An 18,206-nucleotide genomic window follows, 5' to 3' on the forward strand; every position below is an offset into this window, starting at 1 on the left:
GAGACGCAGGGGACGGGGGACACCTCGTTCCTTGGCAAGGTGGCGAGGGGCCTGGACCTGTGCCAAAGGGCAAAAGTCGGGAATGTGGTGCAGTGTGCCGCCTGGCGCCGCCTGGCGCCGCCGCCTCTGCGTTACACTCTGAGTTACACGCCCCTGGCACAGGCCTGGCACTCGCAGATGGCGCGGCATGCCGGTGCAGATGAGGGAGGAAGGGATGGTCGCCTTTTCTCCCCAGCACTTTCCTTTCTCAGTCGCCCTGCCCCGCCCCGCCCCGCCCCGCCCCGCCCCGCCACGCCCCGCCACGCCCCGCGGGGACGGCGGGCAACGCTAACCGCGCCTCGCCGGTCGTCAGACAAGTGATTCCGAACAGTCTGTAGTCGCTCTGTCTCTCGCATCCAGTCGCTTGCGGAAGCCGCAGGGGTGCGAGAGAGATAGCGCGCGCGACAAGTGCTGTTCGGATTCAGCCTGCTGGACGCCGTGATGGGATTGACCCATCCCAACGAGGATAAGAATGAATTGGGCCAGCACTACCGCGTGTAGCCCTTCAGCACACTGATTCCGAGAGTCCTTATCGTCGCTGTCTCTCTCTCTCTCTCTCTCTCTCTCTCTCTCTCTCGCACCTCCACCTGATGCCCCATGAGTGCGAGAGAGACAGAGCAACATAAACGACTCTCGGAATCAGTCTGCAGCCGGCCGGGTCATTTGCACCGCCACGCCAAACACGCACTGTCGCACAGTTGCAGACTTGCAGACAAAAAAGAAAGCGGCCAAAATTGCATCACTCCAAGACTGTTTTCTAGTCTATTTTTAGCTTCGGGTGGAATGAATGTCCCAAGCCAAGCAGTTTGGAACAGACAAACAGTCAGACAGACTGGTGTCTGTCATACGCGGTCATGCAAAGATTTTCCACTCCACTCGAAGAATTCCGAAACGTGTGAGTGTGTCCGTCTGCCAGCTACGCTGCTCCGCTGCTACGCTGCTGCCCTCTCGTGCAAGGCCTTCTTCGCGGCTTCGCGGCCGGGAAGCTCTTGATGGCTCCACTCGGTGATTTGGGACCGGCACGCGGCGACGCCGCACAGGCACATGTCATCGCAGGCCGTCGTGGCACTCCGTCTGTGCTCCGAACCTCAAACCTCGAACCCCGAATGAACCCCGAACCCCGGTGAACCCCGATGAACCCCGACCCCCCAGGAACCCCAAACCCCCAACCTCGATGAACCCCGACCCCCCAGGAACCCCAAACCCCCAACCTCGATGAACCCCGACCCCCCAGGAACCCCAAACCCCCAACACCGATGAACCCCGACCCCCCAGGAACCCCAAACCCCCAACACCGATGAACCCCGACCCCCCAGGAACCCCTAACCCCCAACCTCGATGAACCCCGAACCCCGAATCTGGATTGGCGAACCCCCAAATCGCAAATAGGGGGAGCGATCTACAGATGGCCCGCCAATCACTGCGCTTCCCTGTCCAGGCTCGGTCCAGACGGCAGAGAGTTGGAATAGAGGGTCGAAGGGACGAAGGGACATCACAGGATTTCTGTGCTGCGGCCTGCAAAACTGGTAAATATGCCGAGCGATTCCACACAGTGTCTCGTCACCCTGTCTCTCTCGCGCATACGCGACGCCTCATGAGCACGACAGAGACCAAAAGACTTTGCATAATCAGTCTCAGGTAGCAGCGTTGTGGGCTCGAGTTCGACTCCCGACGGACGAGCTGATTGCTCGGATGTCGAGCTCGAGGCGACTTCCGTGTGCCACTGCACTGTCGTTCTGTCTCTGTCGCGCCCTGCTTTGCGTTGGAGAGTGAGACAGAGAGACACCGCGTCGTCCGGGATCGGGCAGCCGGCCGGGTCGACTCGGGTCAGCCGCAGTCAGCCGGGCGGCCGATCCTTTTGTACCGGCCTCCCGTCCCGCCCTTCAAGCCTTCCCGGCCTCCCAGCAGGCTGACTCCAGGCTGACTCCGAGCATCGCCTCTCTCGCACTCATGGGGCGTCCCGTCAGGGGGCGAGAGAGACAGCGTGCAGGGCGTCTAGCCCAGGCAACCGCCTTGGGCTGCCCTTAGCTGCCCCGCGCTGCCCCGCGCTGCCCATCGTCCATGAGCCCTTGTGACGTCACTCACGGCTAGTCGCCACACAGATTGTCCAATTGCTGACGCTGTCGTCCTAATGATCCACATCCTGCCTCCGTGCCTCTGGGGCCTCTGGGGCCTCTGGCTAGCTAAAGGCTGTGGCGGGCCTGGGCGGGCCCAGCAGGCTGCCCCCAAACTGCGTCGCTCTGTCTCTGTCGCTCCGGTCGGGCATCCCGTCGCGGTGCGAGAGAGACAGAGCGACGAGGCACCGTGCGGAGGGCCTCAGTGCCGCACTCACTCACACACTGCCAGCAGGCTGCCCGAGGCTGCCAGCACCAAGCCGAGTCTGGACTAGCCGCCGTGATCCCTCCCAGGCTGATTTCGAACGGCGCTCCTCGTACGCTCTCGCACCCCCACCCCCACGAGTGCGACTGAAACAGAGCCAGCCACACCGTTGTGAAGGGCTGAACTCAGCAGCAGTACCAGGAGGCATGCGGAGTCTGGCGGAGGGCAAGGGCAGATCGGAAGCCGGCTTCAGGGAAACGATGTCGTAAAAGTTGCTAATCTACTGGAAACAAAGTACGAAATTTTGCCTATCTTTCCAGGTGGATTCACTCGCCTTCATCCCTCTCCCCCCCCCAAAAAAAAAATTAATCCATCCCTGTTCCGCACCTGTGGCAGGCAGTGGAGTGGCGCTGGCTCGGGCAGACCGAACTCAATTGCTCTCGTCCTTTCGCACCGATCAATTTGTGTGAAAGTCCAAGCAAGGAAAGAAAGGATCCGCACAACAGGGCTCGATTTTGAATCGTCCAGTCGAAGTGGAAGTGGAGGAGCTACGCGAGCAACATGCGCCGAGTCGATCGGCCCCGTCGGCGGACAGCGTGGACAGGGTAGGCAGCCCAACGGGCAGCGCGTTGTTCGGGTTGCCTGCCGGCACGGCGGCCAGGCCTGGGCCAGGCGCTCGCCATCGCTAGCACCACTAGCGCTACGCTTCTACCGTGGTTTGGCTGTAATTTGGAAATAGATTGAAGAGTTTGAAAGGAATAGGAGGCATTTTAGCGTCGCTTCTCGCGGTTACCGCAATCTGTTGTTTCATCGCACTTTGCGGCCGCCATGTTCGAATTTCGCGGCATTTCGCCGCTCGGGGATCCTGCGCCTTCATTCATTCATTCTGTACTTTCCGAGAAGCCGGTGGTGAGAAGAATGAAAAGAAGGCAGACACAACAACCCCAAACGACGGTGACAAAGCACGGGGCTGAAAGCTGAAATTCTATTTTAACTTATTTGTGTTGTAAGTACCTCATTTTATTTTGTGATAGTGGGCTTGGCAGATTCTTTGCTATTCCAGCTATCTATTTTTTTCTGGTTCTAGGGGTAGTTTGTCATGGGAAATACTTTCACTGACGAAGGATCCACTGCCGTAACCTACAAATATATCTTGATGTAGTTTTCGCATGTCACTCCACTAGTTTATTTCTCAACTATTAGTGTTAAACATCGGGAGCACCCTGTTTGAAGTTAATTCTGGCTGGACCGTGTTTATTTCATGAAAATTTGTGTGCGGGTCTCGTTAGAGTGGAGTCAAACCGTGATCCTTGGTTATTTTCAGCCGCGTCATTCATACTGACTGACAGCTCGGCACAGACCCATTGTTGATCTTGTGTTCAATGTCTCTGGAGTTCCAGTGGAGCTGATTAAAAAGTCACAGTGCTTTTTACGTGCTGGATATTGTTATAAGTATTTCCCTTGTCATAATGTGCTTCTGGAAGCAGTTTTATTACTCATCTTGTTGACCTATCTCAGAACCCGATTCATTGATTTTGGTCTTGTTTTCTAGGTAACTCACAATGGATCGCCTTTTAAGACTCGGTGGTGGAATGCCTGGCCTGAGCCAGCCCCCACCCTCCTCAGATGCCCCCGCTGTGGACACCGCAGAACAAGTATACATCTCATCCTTGGCACTTCTCAAAATGTTGAAGCATGGACGTGCGGGTGTCCCCATGGAGGTGATGGGTCTCATGTTGGGAGAATTCGTGGATGATTACACTGTCCGCGTAATTGATGTCTTCGCTATGCCCCAAACGGGGACGGTAAGCATTTCTCATCTCAGACACTCTGTTGGTTCTGCTTAACTCTTTCAAACCCTTAATATATTTTATGTTTTAGGGTGTCAGTGTTGAAGCTGTTGACCCTGTTTTCCAAGCCAAAATGTTAGATATGCTCAAACAAACTGGCAGACCAGAAATGGTAGTTGGTTGGTACCATTCCCATCCTGGATTTGGCTGCTGGCTCTCTGGTGTGGATATCAACACGCAACAGAGTTTTGAGGCCCTTTCAGAGCGAGCTGTTGCTGTAGTGGTTGATCCCATCCAGAGTGTGAAAGGTCTGTGCATAATACAGCTGTGTAGTTTCGCCTGCTCAAATAATCTAAATTGTTAACTCTTTCTAAAATTTTATTATGATGTAAAATTTAAGCAACTCTTTAATATTTTGCTTTGAACCTAACAGGAAAAGTTGTGATTGATGCCTTCCGACTTATCAACCCAAACATGATGGTGCTTGGACAAGAACCTAGACAGACCACATCAAATCTGGGCCATCTTCAGAAACCTTCAGTTCAGGTATACCATCCCCACTTATCTACAGTATATCTTGTTGTTGGCAAGAGCTTGCGTAACAAAACTGTTTGACCTTCACCAGGCTTTAATACACGGGCTGAATCGTCATTACTACTCCATCAGTATTAATTATCGTAAAAATGAGCTAGAGCAGAAAATGCTGCTTAATTTACATAAAAAATCGTGGATGGATGGCCTGACTCTTGCTGACTATTCTGAACACTGCAAGCTGAATGAGGATACAGTATCCAACATGTTGGACTTGGCAAAGAATTACAACAAGGTAAATTATTGTAGTTACTTCTGGTTTCTTTTGTGAATGATCTTTGTTGGATGGTCTTTTATCATATGTTCCCTTTTTGTATAGGCGTTGGAAGATGAGGAGAAGATGACCCCAGAGCAACTTGCGATAAAGAATGTAGGCAAACAAGATCCCAAGAGACACTTAGAAGAGAAAGTTGATGTTCTTATGGCTGCCAACATTGTGCAATGTCTTGGTGCTATGCTAGATACTGTGGTTTTCAAATAAACTGATTTAATGTCATTTGAAGCTCTCCTATTTCTAACCTTGGCTGATAGAGAGCTGAGTGGTTCAACCCATTGGAGAAATTCTCACACATTCTTTGATCTCTTGTGTACTTCAATACTGTGACTAGTTCATGTGTTTCCCACGGTCATAAACAACTTGCAAAGTGTGAGAGATGTTATGTATATATGTAATTTTTGCTGGAGTCTAAAATAGGGAACAGTTTTGGAGGTTTGTAAAAAAAAAACATGTTAAAACTCTACTTTAAAAAATAAAAGGGATTAAACTAATAAATTTAACAGATGTTTGCAAATGTCATTAATGAGGATCAATAATAAATATTACTTAGTCTTTGTAGTTCGGTTATCTTTTTTCCCAGCAACTTCAGTGACCCCCTTTTTGTTGACTTCTCTTATTTGCTGTAAGGGGAAAGTTAGTCCTGCTGAGGATGTATTAGTTCATTTTCTGATTCCTGACAATAAAAACACACATCATATATATAACTCATAGAAATGTTTATTCTATAGAAAAAAAATGCAGGCAACAAATACATTTAAAAAATGATCAACTCAAATTTTAGCATGCAGAATCTTTTCCTGCCTTTTCAAGAATTTAACATCACAAGCCAGTTTTAACCTTCACCCCACTAACAGGCTTTTATCACATTTGTTTCAAGAACAAGATTCTTTTGTCCAATTCATATGGGTTATTTTTAACTACCAAAACTGAAAATCATAGAACAGTCTGTGACATGCTTGATCAGGCAAATACACTAAGCATCAAATTATAGTATTTAGAAAAATACAGTGACTTACAAGGACTCATTCTCAATATACTATACACAGATGAAACCACTAATCTTTAGATCAATCAGTATTGAGCTTGACAGTTCCTTCTTCTTTTTGTTTTGGTAATGAAACTTAATATGTACTTTGGTTATGATCGCCTACACAACTCCTAAAATGGGTTAAAATCTAACACTTTTGATTCCATTCAACTAATCAAACTAAAACAATCCAACAGTGAAAACATTGAAATACAAGAGGATGGATTGGAAAGCTCATGTGCAACTAATAAGTGGCCAATTTCCATCTACACTATTGCGTAAGTAAATGTGATGCAGACAAGGAAAATGCATTAACAGAGTATTGTAATTGATATGCACATTCTAACAAAAAAAAAAGGCTAAATCCATAGATTTTCTAGAAGAAAACAAAAAAAATTATCAGTAATTTTAGATTTGACGTCACACTGCCGGGCCAAATTTCACCATGTGTACTTTACCAACAATGCAAGTGTGATACCAAAAGGCAGCAGTGGAATTTTGATAACAAAATTACATTTGGATTTGAAATTAAAGTAAAACTGTATGGCAAAACAACAGCTAGTAACAAAAAAACGTTCCTATTCTAACAATCTAGCATCCAGGACAAGAATCGACCAGAGAATTAAGAACAAATAGAAGAAGAAAACAGAGGCTGTTAACTTGCACAAGAACCAAACAGCAGCTTTACTTTCCTCCGTCTGATCAGGTTGTCTCTGTCTTCACCCTGCCAACCACATCAGAGTGCAAGCTACAACACATAAATAGGATAACTAAAAGTCTACTCAGACACACTCACACTGACATTCATACACTCATCCATACATATTTACAAGAGAGTGCGGGTACACTTTGTTCACCTCAATTCATAGCAGCAAAACAAAACAAAAGAATACTTCTTTACAGAAAAAAAAACGATAGGTTTGCAGCTGTTCATCTAACTCATACTGATCCTATGACTTCGTGTCACAGTAAGAGTTAGAAATAACTAAGTCTAATAGTCAACAAGTTCCTTGGTAGAACATGAAAGTTCATTTCAAAGCTCATAATGTACACTATACAGAAACAATAAAATTACAATAATAAATTTCATTATTATTACCTATGAAGTCTGCTTTGGTAGTCAAAAGTTGAGAAAATGGGAATCTTAAACCTCAGAAAATATGAGGAAACATTAGATACATCTTTTCTAGATATTGCACATTGTGGCTTTGTCACCACACTTCAGAAGCAACAAAATAATCGATTTTAGCTTTCTTTGGAAAGAGGCAATAGACAAAAGTAACATTTCTTTAGAAAGTAAATACGCTTTGCTTCTAACCAATCTCGTTTCTTCAATACAAAAATCTTTTTCAATTTAAAAACCTAAAATTAAGCCCAAAATGTGGGATAGATTTGAATTAAATTTTGTATCAAAAGTTGGTCTGATGCAGTCTTCCTGTAATTACCGTGTTTATGATAAAACCACATTAAAGAATATTATCTATTTTAAAGATTTACACTCTTCATTAAACCAACAGTGATTCCGTAGACAAAACAAGAGAAATATTAAGCTAAATAAGGGGGCTGTGGAAGTTACTACTGAAGTGAAAAAAATAATAATAAAGCAGCCAGATGCAAATCTAACTACATGAGATCAGGATAGCAAGCTTCCATCTGATACCACTTGTTTTTGAGTTTAAGTCTTATCGCTCCCCAGCGGTAAATTTTTCACTTAATTCTTGCAATGGAGCCAATTCTCTTCTGTCAATAAGATTGAATTCCTGAAATAGGCAGAACACCTTAGAAATACATTTTTCTATATTACAAATGGATTTTGATAGAGTGTAGTAACTTACTTGAACAAAAAAGATAAAATGTTTGAAGGAAGTGTTGAGATGAGCCTCCTCTCCTAGCTGCACCACCTCTGAGAAATGCTGATGATACAAGTGTGCATAAACCCTGAATAGCCGCTTTAAAATAGTTTTGGCTATAGAAAGAAAATTCTTTGGGAATGGTACACCTAAAAATAAAAACAATCAATTTATTATTGTAAAATAAGCACATACAGAAAGAAAAGTTTAGGATTCTTAAGGTAGAAGACATTCACTTAAGCATACCTATTTTAGAGGGGAATATAGTTTCATCATCCAATTGATCCTGAACCCATGTCATAAGGTAGTCCACATACTTTGGTGCAGAACACTTAATTGGTTTCTTGAATGTATGTCCATCTGCCCAATGGTACTCATACTTGGGCCCTGCTGACATGATGGGGCATATCTCTTCAGTACAAAATTCTGTGATGGTGCCATAAAGGACATTTATTTGGTTGAAGAAATCAACAGCTGAGGGGAGGAGAAAATGATATGGAGGTTTAGAGAACAAGAAACTAACAATGTCATTCAATACTATATAAATGTGCTCCTTACTGTTCACTGCAACCCATTCATTGAGGTCTTCTCCCTCAGGAAGGAGAACAGCAAGTCGTAAATTTCCTGAACCGAGAGTGGCTGCAGCATATTTCATCAGATCATATTGATGCGTGCCTTCTGGAATGTTTTTCTTTGGTTTGAAGGTTTTGGACGAACGGCCTCCACTGCAAGATAAAGGGTCCAACATGAAGTTGGCAGGAGATAAAGATTCTTACCTTTACCGCAACAAGTCAAATAACAAATAAATCTTATATTTAGTACCACTATTTCATAATGAAAAAATTAAAAATTAAGGTTGACAGTCTGAGAGGGCTTAATGATAAAAATACCAGCCGCATCATGCCCTTAAAACTGCTTGAAACGGACACTAACGTGAAACACAAACTATAAAGCCTTGGCAAAAGAGGGACAAAATTCGTAGCTAAATGTGTAAACGAAAAATTCATAACAAACAAAGACTACTTTCATGAGTCAACCAAAAGATATGTGATTACACCAAATGGGACAAAGTGGGGGTGACACAAGGGTGTAGGGAAACAAGTAACCTCTGTGTTGCTATTGAGCTGAATCTGTCGTTGACGATGAATAACAAATGCGGCATGAAGAAAAACATATAGTTCTACTGATCATTATGCAATTTCGATCAGCAGTAGGCTAGTGAGATAGGCAAGGGTGCCTCCAGACCACTACTACTACTGTATTAATTTTCTACTCACAATAGGAAGCTCATTTCCGAGAAGTTGCCAATTTTCACGATATTGAATGTGAATGACAAATCCTACAGCTTGAAATGGGGTCGTACTGTTCTAGATTTTACAGATGTCGGGTTAAAACTGTTTCTTTTGTACATTCACAGTACTTCCACTTCCACTTCCACACTCTTGGCAAGGCCTGTGGCCTGTGCAGCTGCTTTCACAACGACATATGATTTCCAACTTCTCTGTCTTCTGCCAATTTATTTGGATCTTCAATGCGTTACACGCGTAATCTTGAAATGGCAAATTTTTTTGTAAGGGCCAAAGAGTAATGCCTTAACGAAAATTTAGTTGTTTTGCGATGATCAATATTCGGTTGAGAAGAATCAAGCCGCCCGTGGATTTCGTTCTCTGCCGGACGCTCCACGAACCGACTCCAAACAGGCGCACAAGTCAGTCAGTCGCTGAAAATGGCGACGAACGATTCGAAAGCGCCGTTACGCTATGTCAAAAGAGTACAATTCGGCATTCTCTCTCCCGATGAGATCGTAAGTGTACAATTTATTTGAAACACAGATTCTGCTTTCTTATATTAGTATATTTTATCTTGTTTCGGCGGCTTTTTTACATCCTTAAATGACTTGTTAGTGAAGATGCTGTGGCCTACCAGCCTTGACTGTTTTTTAAGTGCATCTCGTTACTTATCGTTGTCAGTGTCAACTAGTTAATTTCATAATAAATTGCGATTTCTTAATGAAATTTTTCGTAGTGTAATTCTTGAAAAGTTTCCCATCTCTCTCTTGCTTTTAAAAAAGTTGACCCTAACCCTCATTGTTTATTATCAATGGAAGTCTACATGTTGCATCCTATGCTTGTCAATCGTGGGTTTAACCGCCTTTTTTAACTGAACTTATTAATTTTTTCATTGTGGTACTTATTTGTGGTATTCTTGGGGCAGTCATGAGGGACATCTTTAATATTGACTATTATCGCTGACAGTTGCAATTTTTTTATTCTAAAAACATTATTTTAATGTCTTGTTGTTGATTCATCGTTTTACCGTGGCCATTTCTCTTTTAGCGACGTATGTCGGTCACAGAGGGAGGGATTAAATTCCCTGAAACTATGGAGGGTGGAAGGCCGAAGTTGGGAGGCCTCATGGACCCTCGTCAAGGTGTAATCGACAGATCATCTCGATGTCAGACATGTGCAGGTTCGTTTTCAGATTGGATACACTTATGTCAAATTTACTAACATCATTGTTTAATATTTATTCTGTATTTTATTATTTCAGGGAATATGACTGAATGCCCTGGGCACTTTGGTCACATTGATTTAGCCAAACCTGTCTTTCACATTGGGTTCATCACAAAAACTATCAAGATCTTGAGATGTGTATGCTTCTATTGCAGTAAACTCCTAGTTAGTCCGGTAAGCAAGGGCCTATATCTAACTACGCATTTACAATGAAAACTCGAGTACTTACGTTTAACTCTCCTTTTTAGAACAACCCCAAAATCAAAGAAGTTGTCATGAAATCTAAAGGACAACCAAGGAAACGCTTGACATTCGTTTATGACTTGTGCAAAGGCAAAGCTATATGTGAAGGTGGTGATGAAATGGACATCAATAAAGACAATCCAGATGATCCTTCCAAAGAACAGGTTAGTATTAATTAGGATCTTGAGAACAGTATAACATGTCACTACATACGTTTGTTTCACTTACCCCTTATCCCTATTCCCTACAGCCTAGGAAGCAAGGTCATGGAGGTTGTGGTCGTTACCAGCCTAACTTGAGAAGAGTGGGGTTAGACGTCACAGCTGAATGGAAACATGTAAATGAAGACTCACAGGAGAAAAAAATAGCTCTTACAGCTGAAAGAGTGTGGGAGATCTTGAAGCATATCACAGGTAATTTTGATTTGTCCTTGTTTTGAAATAAGAAAATAGCTGATGCATTCATATTCTGAATTTGCTAATTTTCCATTGTCTTGTTTATTAATTAGATGAGGAGTGCTTCATTCTGGGAATGGATCCTAAGTTTGCCAGACCTGACTGGATGATTGTAACTTCCCTGCCTGTGCCACCACTGTGTGTGCGACCTGCAGTTGTCATGTATGGCTCTGCCCGAAATCAGGTTTGTTATTGATTTTATGCTAATAAGCCAATTGTGCAGCCTGCCTATAACTTCTACATTTCTGTACTTACAATGAAAAAAATTAATTTGACATGATTTTAATTCTTATTTTAGGATGATTTGACTCACAAATTATCTGACATTTTGAAAGCAAACAATGAATTGATCAGAAATGAGCAGGCTGGAGCTGCAACACATGTTCTTGCTGAAAATATTAAAATGCTCCAGTTTCATGTTGCAACATTAGTTGATAATGACATGCCTGGACTGCCACGGTGAGCGCTCTCTCAATTCTTGGGGCTATCTGAATTATTCCTCGCTTGCAACAAAGTCTAATTAATAATACCATTGACTTTTATTACCCAGAGCAATGCAAAAGAGTGGGAAGCCCCTCAAAGCAATCAAAGCTCGTCTGAAGGGTAAGGAAGGACGGATTCGTGGCAACCTCATGGGAAAACGAGTTGACTTTTCTGCCCGTACTGTAATTACTCCAGATCCAAACCTTAGAATTGATCAGGTTGGAGTCCCTCGTTCAATTGCACAAAATCTCACATTTCCTGAAATAGTCACACCATTCAACATTGACAAGTAAGCTTAATTCTGAATGACTTATGTCTCCTCGATTTACTTGTTTCCTCGTTATCCTAACTTTATGAGATAATTATTAATGTGGGAAACTTTATGTTTGAAGGATGCAAGAATTGGTGCGAAGAGGAAACTCTCAATATCCTGGTGCCAAATACATTGTCAGAGACAATGGGGAACGTATTGATCTGCGTTTCCATCCCAAAACATCAGATTTGCACCTTCAGTGTGGATACAAAGTAGAACGTCATATTCGTGATGGTGATTTGGTCATTTTCAACCGACAGCCTACCTTACACAAAATGTCCATGATGGGTCACAGAGTGAAAGTATTGCCATGGTCAACATTCCGGATGAATTTAAGGTAAAATTACTTTATTTTCCTCAGTTTGGTTTAAGAAATTAGGAAAAAGTCCCTTATTAATATAGTTTAATTTTTAACATTCCAGTTGTACTTCTCCTTACAACGCTGACTTTGATGGAGATGAAATGAACCTACACGTTCCACAGTCCATGGAAACCAGAGCGGAAGTGGAAAATATTCATGTAACCCCTAGACAGATTATTACCCCTCAGGCAAACCAACCTGTCATGGGTATTGTGCAGGACACTTTAACAGCTGTCCGGAAGATGACAAAAAGAGATGTATTCTTAGAAAAGGTACTGTGTTGCTTGTTTCTACATTATGATTATTCTATAATATTTTATGTTGTCTTTGGTAACTAGCAATTTGTGTGATATTACAGGAGCAAATGATGACACTATTGATGTTCTTGCCTATTTGGGATGGTAAAATGCCACAACCATGTATCCTAAAGCCCAAGCCACTATGGACTGGTATGAAATTGCTGATATTTTAATTTCTGAAAGAAGTTTTATCACTTGCCAGCTTTAATGAAATGATCAATCTCTAATTTCAGGAAAGCAAGTTTTCTCTCTTATTATTCCTGGTAATGTAAATCTGATCCGTACTCATTCAACTCACCCTGATGAGGAAGATGATGGTCCATACAAATGGATCTCTCCTGGTGACACAAAAGTATGGATCTTATTGTAATTTTTGAGTCTTGAATATTCCCTTTCACTTTTTTTAAACTACCTTATGCTCCTCATACAGGTAATGGTAGAGCATGGAGAGCTCGTCAAAGGTATCCTGTGCAAAAAGACACTTGGTACATCTGCAGGTTCTCTTTTGCACGTCATCTTTTTGGAGTTAGGTCATGAAGTCTGTGGTCAGTTCTATGGTAATATTCAGACCGTAGTTAACAATTGGCTTCTCCTTGAAGGTAATACACCTTTTCACTTTCCCCTAATAATTTATAAGCTTCTTGCTCTCATTATCATTAATTTATTAATTTTTTGATGCTTTTATTTACTTAGGCCACTCTATTGGTATTGGTGACACTATTGCCGATCGGCAAACATATGCTGAAATTCAGAATGCCATCAAGAAAGCTAAGGCTGATGTCATAGAGGTCATTCAAAAGGCACACAACATGGAGCTGGAACCAACTCCTGGTAACACACTCAGGCAAACTTTTGAAAATCAGGTACACATTACTTCAATTATTTTTTGAATACCAGGTTTTTTCACTGTTAATCTTGGAGTCCATCTAATGTGGTGAATGTATTTTAGGTCAATCGTATCCTTAACGATGCTCGTGATAAAACTGGAGGATCTGCTAAGAAATCTTTAACTGAGTACAACAATTTGAAGGCTATGGTGGTTTCAGGATCAAAGGGGTCCAACATTAACATTTCTCAGGTAATCATGTCTTAAGTATTAACTTTGGATTTCCAAAATGTAGGATTTACAAAATGTATATTAATTCAGTAACGAAAATTAGTCTTTTATTTAAGCTGTGGTCTTCCGTTTCAGGTTATTGCTTGTGTGGGTCAGCAGAACGTTGAGGGTAAACGAATTCCTTTTGGTTTTCGCAAAAGGACATTGCCTCACTTCATCAAAGACGATTATGGTCCTGAATCGAGAGGCTTCGTTGAAAATTCATACCTTGCTGGGCTGACACCCTCTGAGTTTTACTTCCACGCCATGGGAGGTCGAGAAGGTCTCATTGATACAGCTGTCAAAACTGCTGAAACTGGTATTTATTTTTACTTTATTCCTCTTTCCCTCATTAGTTAATCTGTCCTCCATTATCACCGATTGACTTTACTCTTTCTCTGTTCCTAGGTTATATCCAACGTCGATTGATAAAGGCTATGGAGTCTGTTATGGTTAACTATGATGGAACTGTACGTAACTCTGTTGGGCAGCTCATTCAGTTGCGTTATGGTGAGGACGGTCTTTGTGGAGAAACAGTAGAATTCCAGAACCTCTCTACTATCAAACTGGCAAACAAAGCCTTTGAGCGCAAGTTCAAATTTGATCCTACCAATGAAAGAAACTTACGTAGAATATTCAATGAAGATGTGATGAAAGAACTGATGGGCTCTGGAGAAGTAGTGTCTGAATTGGAGAAAGAATGGGAGCAATTATGCAAAGATCGTGAGTCACTCAGACAAATTTTCCCCAGTGGCAGCAACAAAGTCGTACTGCCTTGCAATCTTCAAAGAATGATTTGGAATGTTCAGAAGATTTTCCATATCAACAAGAGAGCACCAACTGATCTCAGTCCGTTAAGGGTCATACGTGGTGTTCAAGAGCTGCTTACAAAATGTGTCATTGTAGCAGGAGAAGATAGGTTAAGCAAAATGGCCAATGAGAATGCCACTCTTTTATTCCAATGTTTGGTGAGATCAACTCTTTGTACCAAGTGTGTTGCAGAAGAGTTCAGGCTGTCTTCAGAAGCCTTTGAATGGTTGATTGGAGAAATTGAGACAAGATTCCAACAAGCACAGTGTTCACCTGGTGAAATGGTTGGTGCTTTGGCTGCACAGTCTCTTGGAGAGCCTGCCACTCAGATGACACTGAACACTTTCCACTTTGCTGGTGTGTCTTCCAAGAACGTAACCCTCGGTGTGCCTAGGCTGAAGGAAATTATTAACATCAGTAAGAAGCCAAAGGCCCCGTCTCTAACTGTCTTCCTCTCTGGAGTAGCAGCTCGAGATGCTGAGAAGGCCAAAAACGTCCTGTGCCGTTTGGAACACACCACTCTTCGTAAAGTTACAGCTAATACTGCTATTTACTATGATCCTGACCCTCAGAACACTGTTATTTCTGAAGATCAGGAATTTGTTAATGTGTATTATGAAATGCCTGACTTCGACCCAACAAAGATCTCACCATGGCTTCTCCGTATTGAACTTGACAGAAAGAGGATGACTGATAAGAAGCTTACTATGGAACAAATTGCTGAGAAAATTAATGCTGGTTTTGGTGAAGATTTGAACTGCATATTTAATGATGACAATGCTGAGAAGCTGGTACTTCGTATTCGTATTATGAACAGTGATGATAGTAAATTCCAAGATGAAGAAGAACAAGTAGACAAGATGGAAGATGATATGTTCTTGCGATGCATTGAAGCTAACATGCTTTCAGACATGACTCTTCAAGGAATTGAAGCAATTGGTAAGGTATACATGCATCTTCCTCAAACAGATGCTAAAAAGAGGATTGTCATCACTGAAACTGGAGAATTCAAGGCCATTGCTGAGTGGCTCCTTGAAACTGATGGTACTAGCTTGATGAAGGTTCTCAGTGAAAGAGATGTTGACCCTGTGAGAACATTCTCCAACGACATTTGTGAAATCTTCCAAGTACTTGGAATAGAAGCTGTCCGAAAGTCTGTAGAAAAGGAAATGAATGCTGTGCTTCAGTTCTATGGACTTTACGTCAACTACCGACATTTGGCTTTGCTTTGTGACGTAATGACGGCTAAAGGTCATCTTATGGCCATCACTCGTCATGGTATCAACAGACAAGATACTGGTGCACTGATGAGGTAAGTTAATTATGTTTGTCTTGTTCATAAGTGTTTTCAATGAAAGCCTATTCTAACAAAGTATTGGTACTTGTGCCTTTGCAGATGTTCTTTTGAAGAAACTGTGGATGTGTTGATGGATGCTGCTTCTCATGCTGAGGTGGACCCAATGAGAGGAGTGTCAGAGAATATTATCATGGGACAGTTACCACGCATGGGAACAGGTGAGAACTTTGAAATATTTTAGTTTTTTCATACTCTATTACTATGAAATCTTAGCTTAATGACATTGAAACTTTTCTTTCACAGGCTGCTTTGATCTTCTTTTGGATGCAGAGAAATGTAAATATGGTATTGAGATTCCAATGAATATTGGAGTTGGAATGGGAATGGGTGGAGGAATGTTGTTTGGATCTGCGGCTACACCATCAAGCCCCCAGATGACACCATGGAACCAAGGAGCAACACCCATGTATGGAAGTGTTTGGTCTCCACACATCGACAGTGGAATGACCCCTGCTGGTATCACTTTCTCTCCGTCTGCTTCGAGCGATGCCAGTGGTATGTCGCCAGCATATGCATGGAGCCCAACACCCGGCTCACCGGGCTCACCTGGGCCGTCTACGAGTCCCTACATCCCCACAAGCCCTGCTGGAGCAAGCTCACCAAGTTATTCTCCATCCAGCCCGGCGTATGCCCCAACTTCTCCCAGCATGGCGGCTTCGCCCAACTACAGCCCGACATCGCCTTCCTACTCCCCTACTTCTCCCAACTACAGCCCCACTTCACCTAGTTACTCACCAACAAGTCCAAGCTATAGCCCAACCAGTCCTAGCTATAGTCCCACCAGTCCTAGCTATAGCCCTACAAGTCCTTCATACTCTCCCACAAGTCCCTCATACTCTCCTACAAGTCCCTCATATTCTCCCACAAGCCCATCATATTCTCCCACCAGTCCTTCCTATTCCCCGACCAGTCCATCTTATTCCCCAACCAGTCCAAGCTACAGTCCTACCAGCCCGTCATACTCTCCAACGAGTCCTTCATATTCTCCTACTAGTCCAAGCTACAGCCCGACAAGTCCATCCTATTCTCCTAGCTCGCCCAACTACACCCCTGCTTCTCCATCGTACTCTCCTACGTCACCGTCCTACTCGCCGAGCTCCCCGCAGTACTCTCCCGCGAGCCCGAGTTACTGCCCGTCGTCTCCAAAGTACTCTCCCACATCGCCATCGTATTCACCAACATCTCCCAGTTTCCCCAGCTCGTCGCCTCAATACACCCCGGCGTCGCCTCAGTACTCTCCTACCTCACCGACTTACTCTCCTACTTCTCCATCATATTCTCCTACCTCTCCTTCTTACTCTCCAAGCTCACCGCAGCACACACCTGGGGGTGCTCACTACTCCCCCACATCACCAAAATATTCTCCAACATCTCCCACTTACTCTCCTACCTCACCTCAGTACTCTCCATCAAGTTCCAAATATTCACCTACATCACCCACTTACACACCAACTTCACCTAATTATTCTCCAACGTCTCCTACCTTTTCTCCTACAGCTCCGGGCTATTCACCTACTTCTCCAACTTACTCACCTTCCTCTCCTGCTTATGAACCAGAATCAGATTAAAGTAGCTGCTTTAGTTTGAAGGAAACGCATTTCTATTCTATGGTATCTCATTTGTTGGCTAATAAATATTTGTTGCTTTTATGGAGGCATCGTTGCCTCTCAAGATTATGTCATTTTATTTATTTTATGGAACTGAGATTTTTTTTTGGAGAAGTTTGGTTTAGCTCAATTGAGTTATGTCTGACTGTATGTAGGTAAGGATCTTTAAGTGAGATGTGTTCTCTTGTTGTAAATACCAAATTCTAATGGTAATATAACTTTGGGTATTTCTATGGAAGAATTATAATGTAAATAGCTATAAAAATTACTGTGTATAATTTAAAATCTTAGTGCCGTGGTCGCTTTTTTGAATCTTTAGTTACCATGTGACAAAAACAACTTTTATGTATGGGTGCTGTATATATCATCTTTGCTGTATTTCTTCTTTTAAATTAGAAATTGTTTTTAGTCAATGACTCTTTTGATGTGTATAGGAAATATTCAAAGACTGTCCTAAAAAAGGAAAGATTTTGTAAAGATCTAAAAATAATTTTGTATGGAACTTCTCAAGAAGTCATCAGAATGTTAAAAATATGTCCTACAGTAACTGACTGGTCCCAGTGTATACATTGTGTACAGGTTTTCTTTTTGAATTTGCCATCTATGTAGGTTAAATAGTCCAGTCTTATCACATGCTGGTGTTAAATCTTGTTACATGGTATAATCGGATCATTTGTGTTTTGCACGTTATTGATTGTACCTTGTACATGGAATTGTTTAAATAAAAACTCTGAACAAATAAACTTTGTTTTTACTGGCCTAGTGCGCTAATTTAA

At 42.8% G+C, this 18,206-nt stretch overlaps 3 protein-coding genes across 6 annotated transcripts; 2 read left to right on the plus strand and 1 right to left on the minus strand.

Moving 5' to 3' along the window:
* The first annotated feature begins 3,218 nt into the window (after positions 1–3,218).
* LOC117654214 (26S proteasome non-ATPase regulatory subunit 14) lies at positions 3,219–5,235 on the plus strand. Of its 3 annotated transcripts, XM_034400472.1 has the most exons (7): positions 3,284–3,364; positions 3,683–3,810; positions 3,911–4,163; positions 4,240–4,456; positions 4,582–4,694; positions 4,774–4,974; positions 5,059–5,220. In XM_034400472.1, exons 3-7 carry the CDS (start codon positions 3,921–3,923, stop codon positions 5,218–5,220), a joined length of 936 nt encoding a protein of 311 aa, XP_034256363.1. In that variant the 5' UTR covers positions 3,284–3,364; positions 3,683–3,810; positions 3,911–3,920. The 3 variants fall into 3 exon arrangements, with proteins under 3 accessions (XP_034256362.1, XP_034256363.1, XP_034256365.1); XM_034400471.1 differs by lacking the exon at positions 3,683–3,810 and having other exon boundaries at positions 3,219–3,364; XM_034400474.1 differs by lacking the exons at positions 3,284–3,364; positions 3,683–3,810 and having other exon boundaries at positions 3,921–4,163; positions 5,059–5,235.
* An 828-nt stretch (positions 5,236–6,063) lies between these two features.
* On the minus strand, positions 6,064–9,569 carry LOC117654215 (MOB kinase activator 1B). 2 transcript variants are annotated; one of them, XM_034400476.1, is made up of 5 exons: positions 9,171–9,569; positions 8,452–8,618; positions 8,140–8,367; positions 7,879–8,042; positions 6,064–7,803 (listed from the first exon to the last, which is right to left on the minus strand). In XM_034400476.1, exons 1-5 carry the CDS (start codon positions 9,182–9,184, stop codon positions 7,726–7,728), a joined length of 651 nt encoding a protein of 216 aa, XP_034256367.1. In that variant the 5' UTR covers positions 9,185–9,569; the 3' UTR covers positions 6,064–7,725. The 2 variants fall into 2 exon arrangements, with proteins under 2 accessions (XP_034256367.1, XP_034256366.1); XM_034400475.1 differs by lacking the exon at positions 9,171–9,569 and adding an exon at positions 9,000–9,151.
* Positions 9,570–9,619: 50 nt separating this feature from the next.
* LOC117654212 (DNA-directed RNA polymerase II subunit RPB1) lies at positions 9,620–18,187 on the plus strand. The gene is made up of 19 exons (XM_034400468.1): positions 9,620–9,697; positions 10,230–10,362; positions 10,444–10,580; positions 10,655–10,813; positions 10,900–11,062; positions 11,158–11,288; positions 11,403–11,563; positions 11,655–11,876; positions 11,980–12,237; positions 12,323–12,533; positions 12,620–12,710; positions 12,794–12,912; positions 12,991–13,159; positions 13,254–13,423; positions 13,510–13,638; positions 13,753–13,975; positions 14,065–15,778; positions 15,863–15,981; positions 16,067–18,187. Exons 1-19 carry the CDS (start codon positions 9,620–9,622, stop codon positions 17,389–17,391), a joined length of 5,712 nt encoding a protein of 1,903 aa, XP_034256359.1. The 3' UTR covers positions 17,392–18,187.
* Positions 18,188–18,206: the final 19 nt, after the last annotated feature.

The sequence above is a fragment of the Thrips palmi genome, unplaced genomic scaffold (assembly GCF_012932325.1).
Source record: "Thrips palmi isolate BJ-2018 unplaced genomic scaffold, TpBJ-2018v1 HiC_scaffold_10, whole genome shotgun sequence".
NCBI lineage: Eukaryota > Metazoa > Arthropoda > Insecta > Thysanoptera > Thripidae > Thrips > Thrips palmi.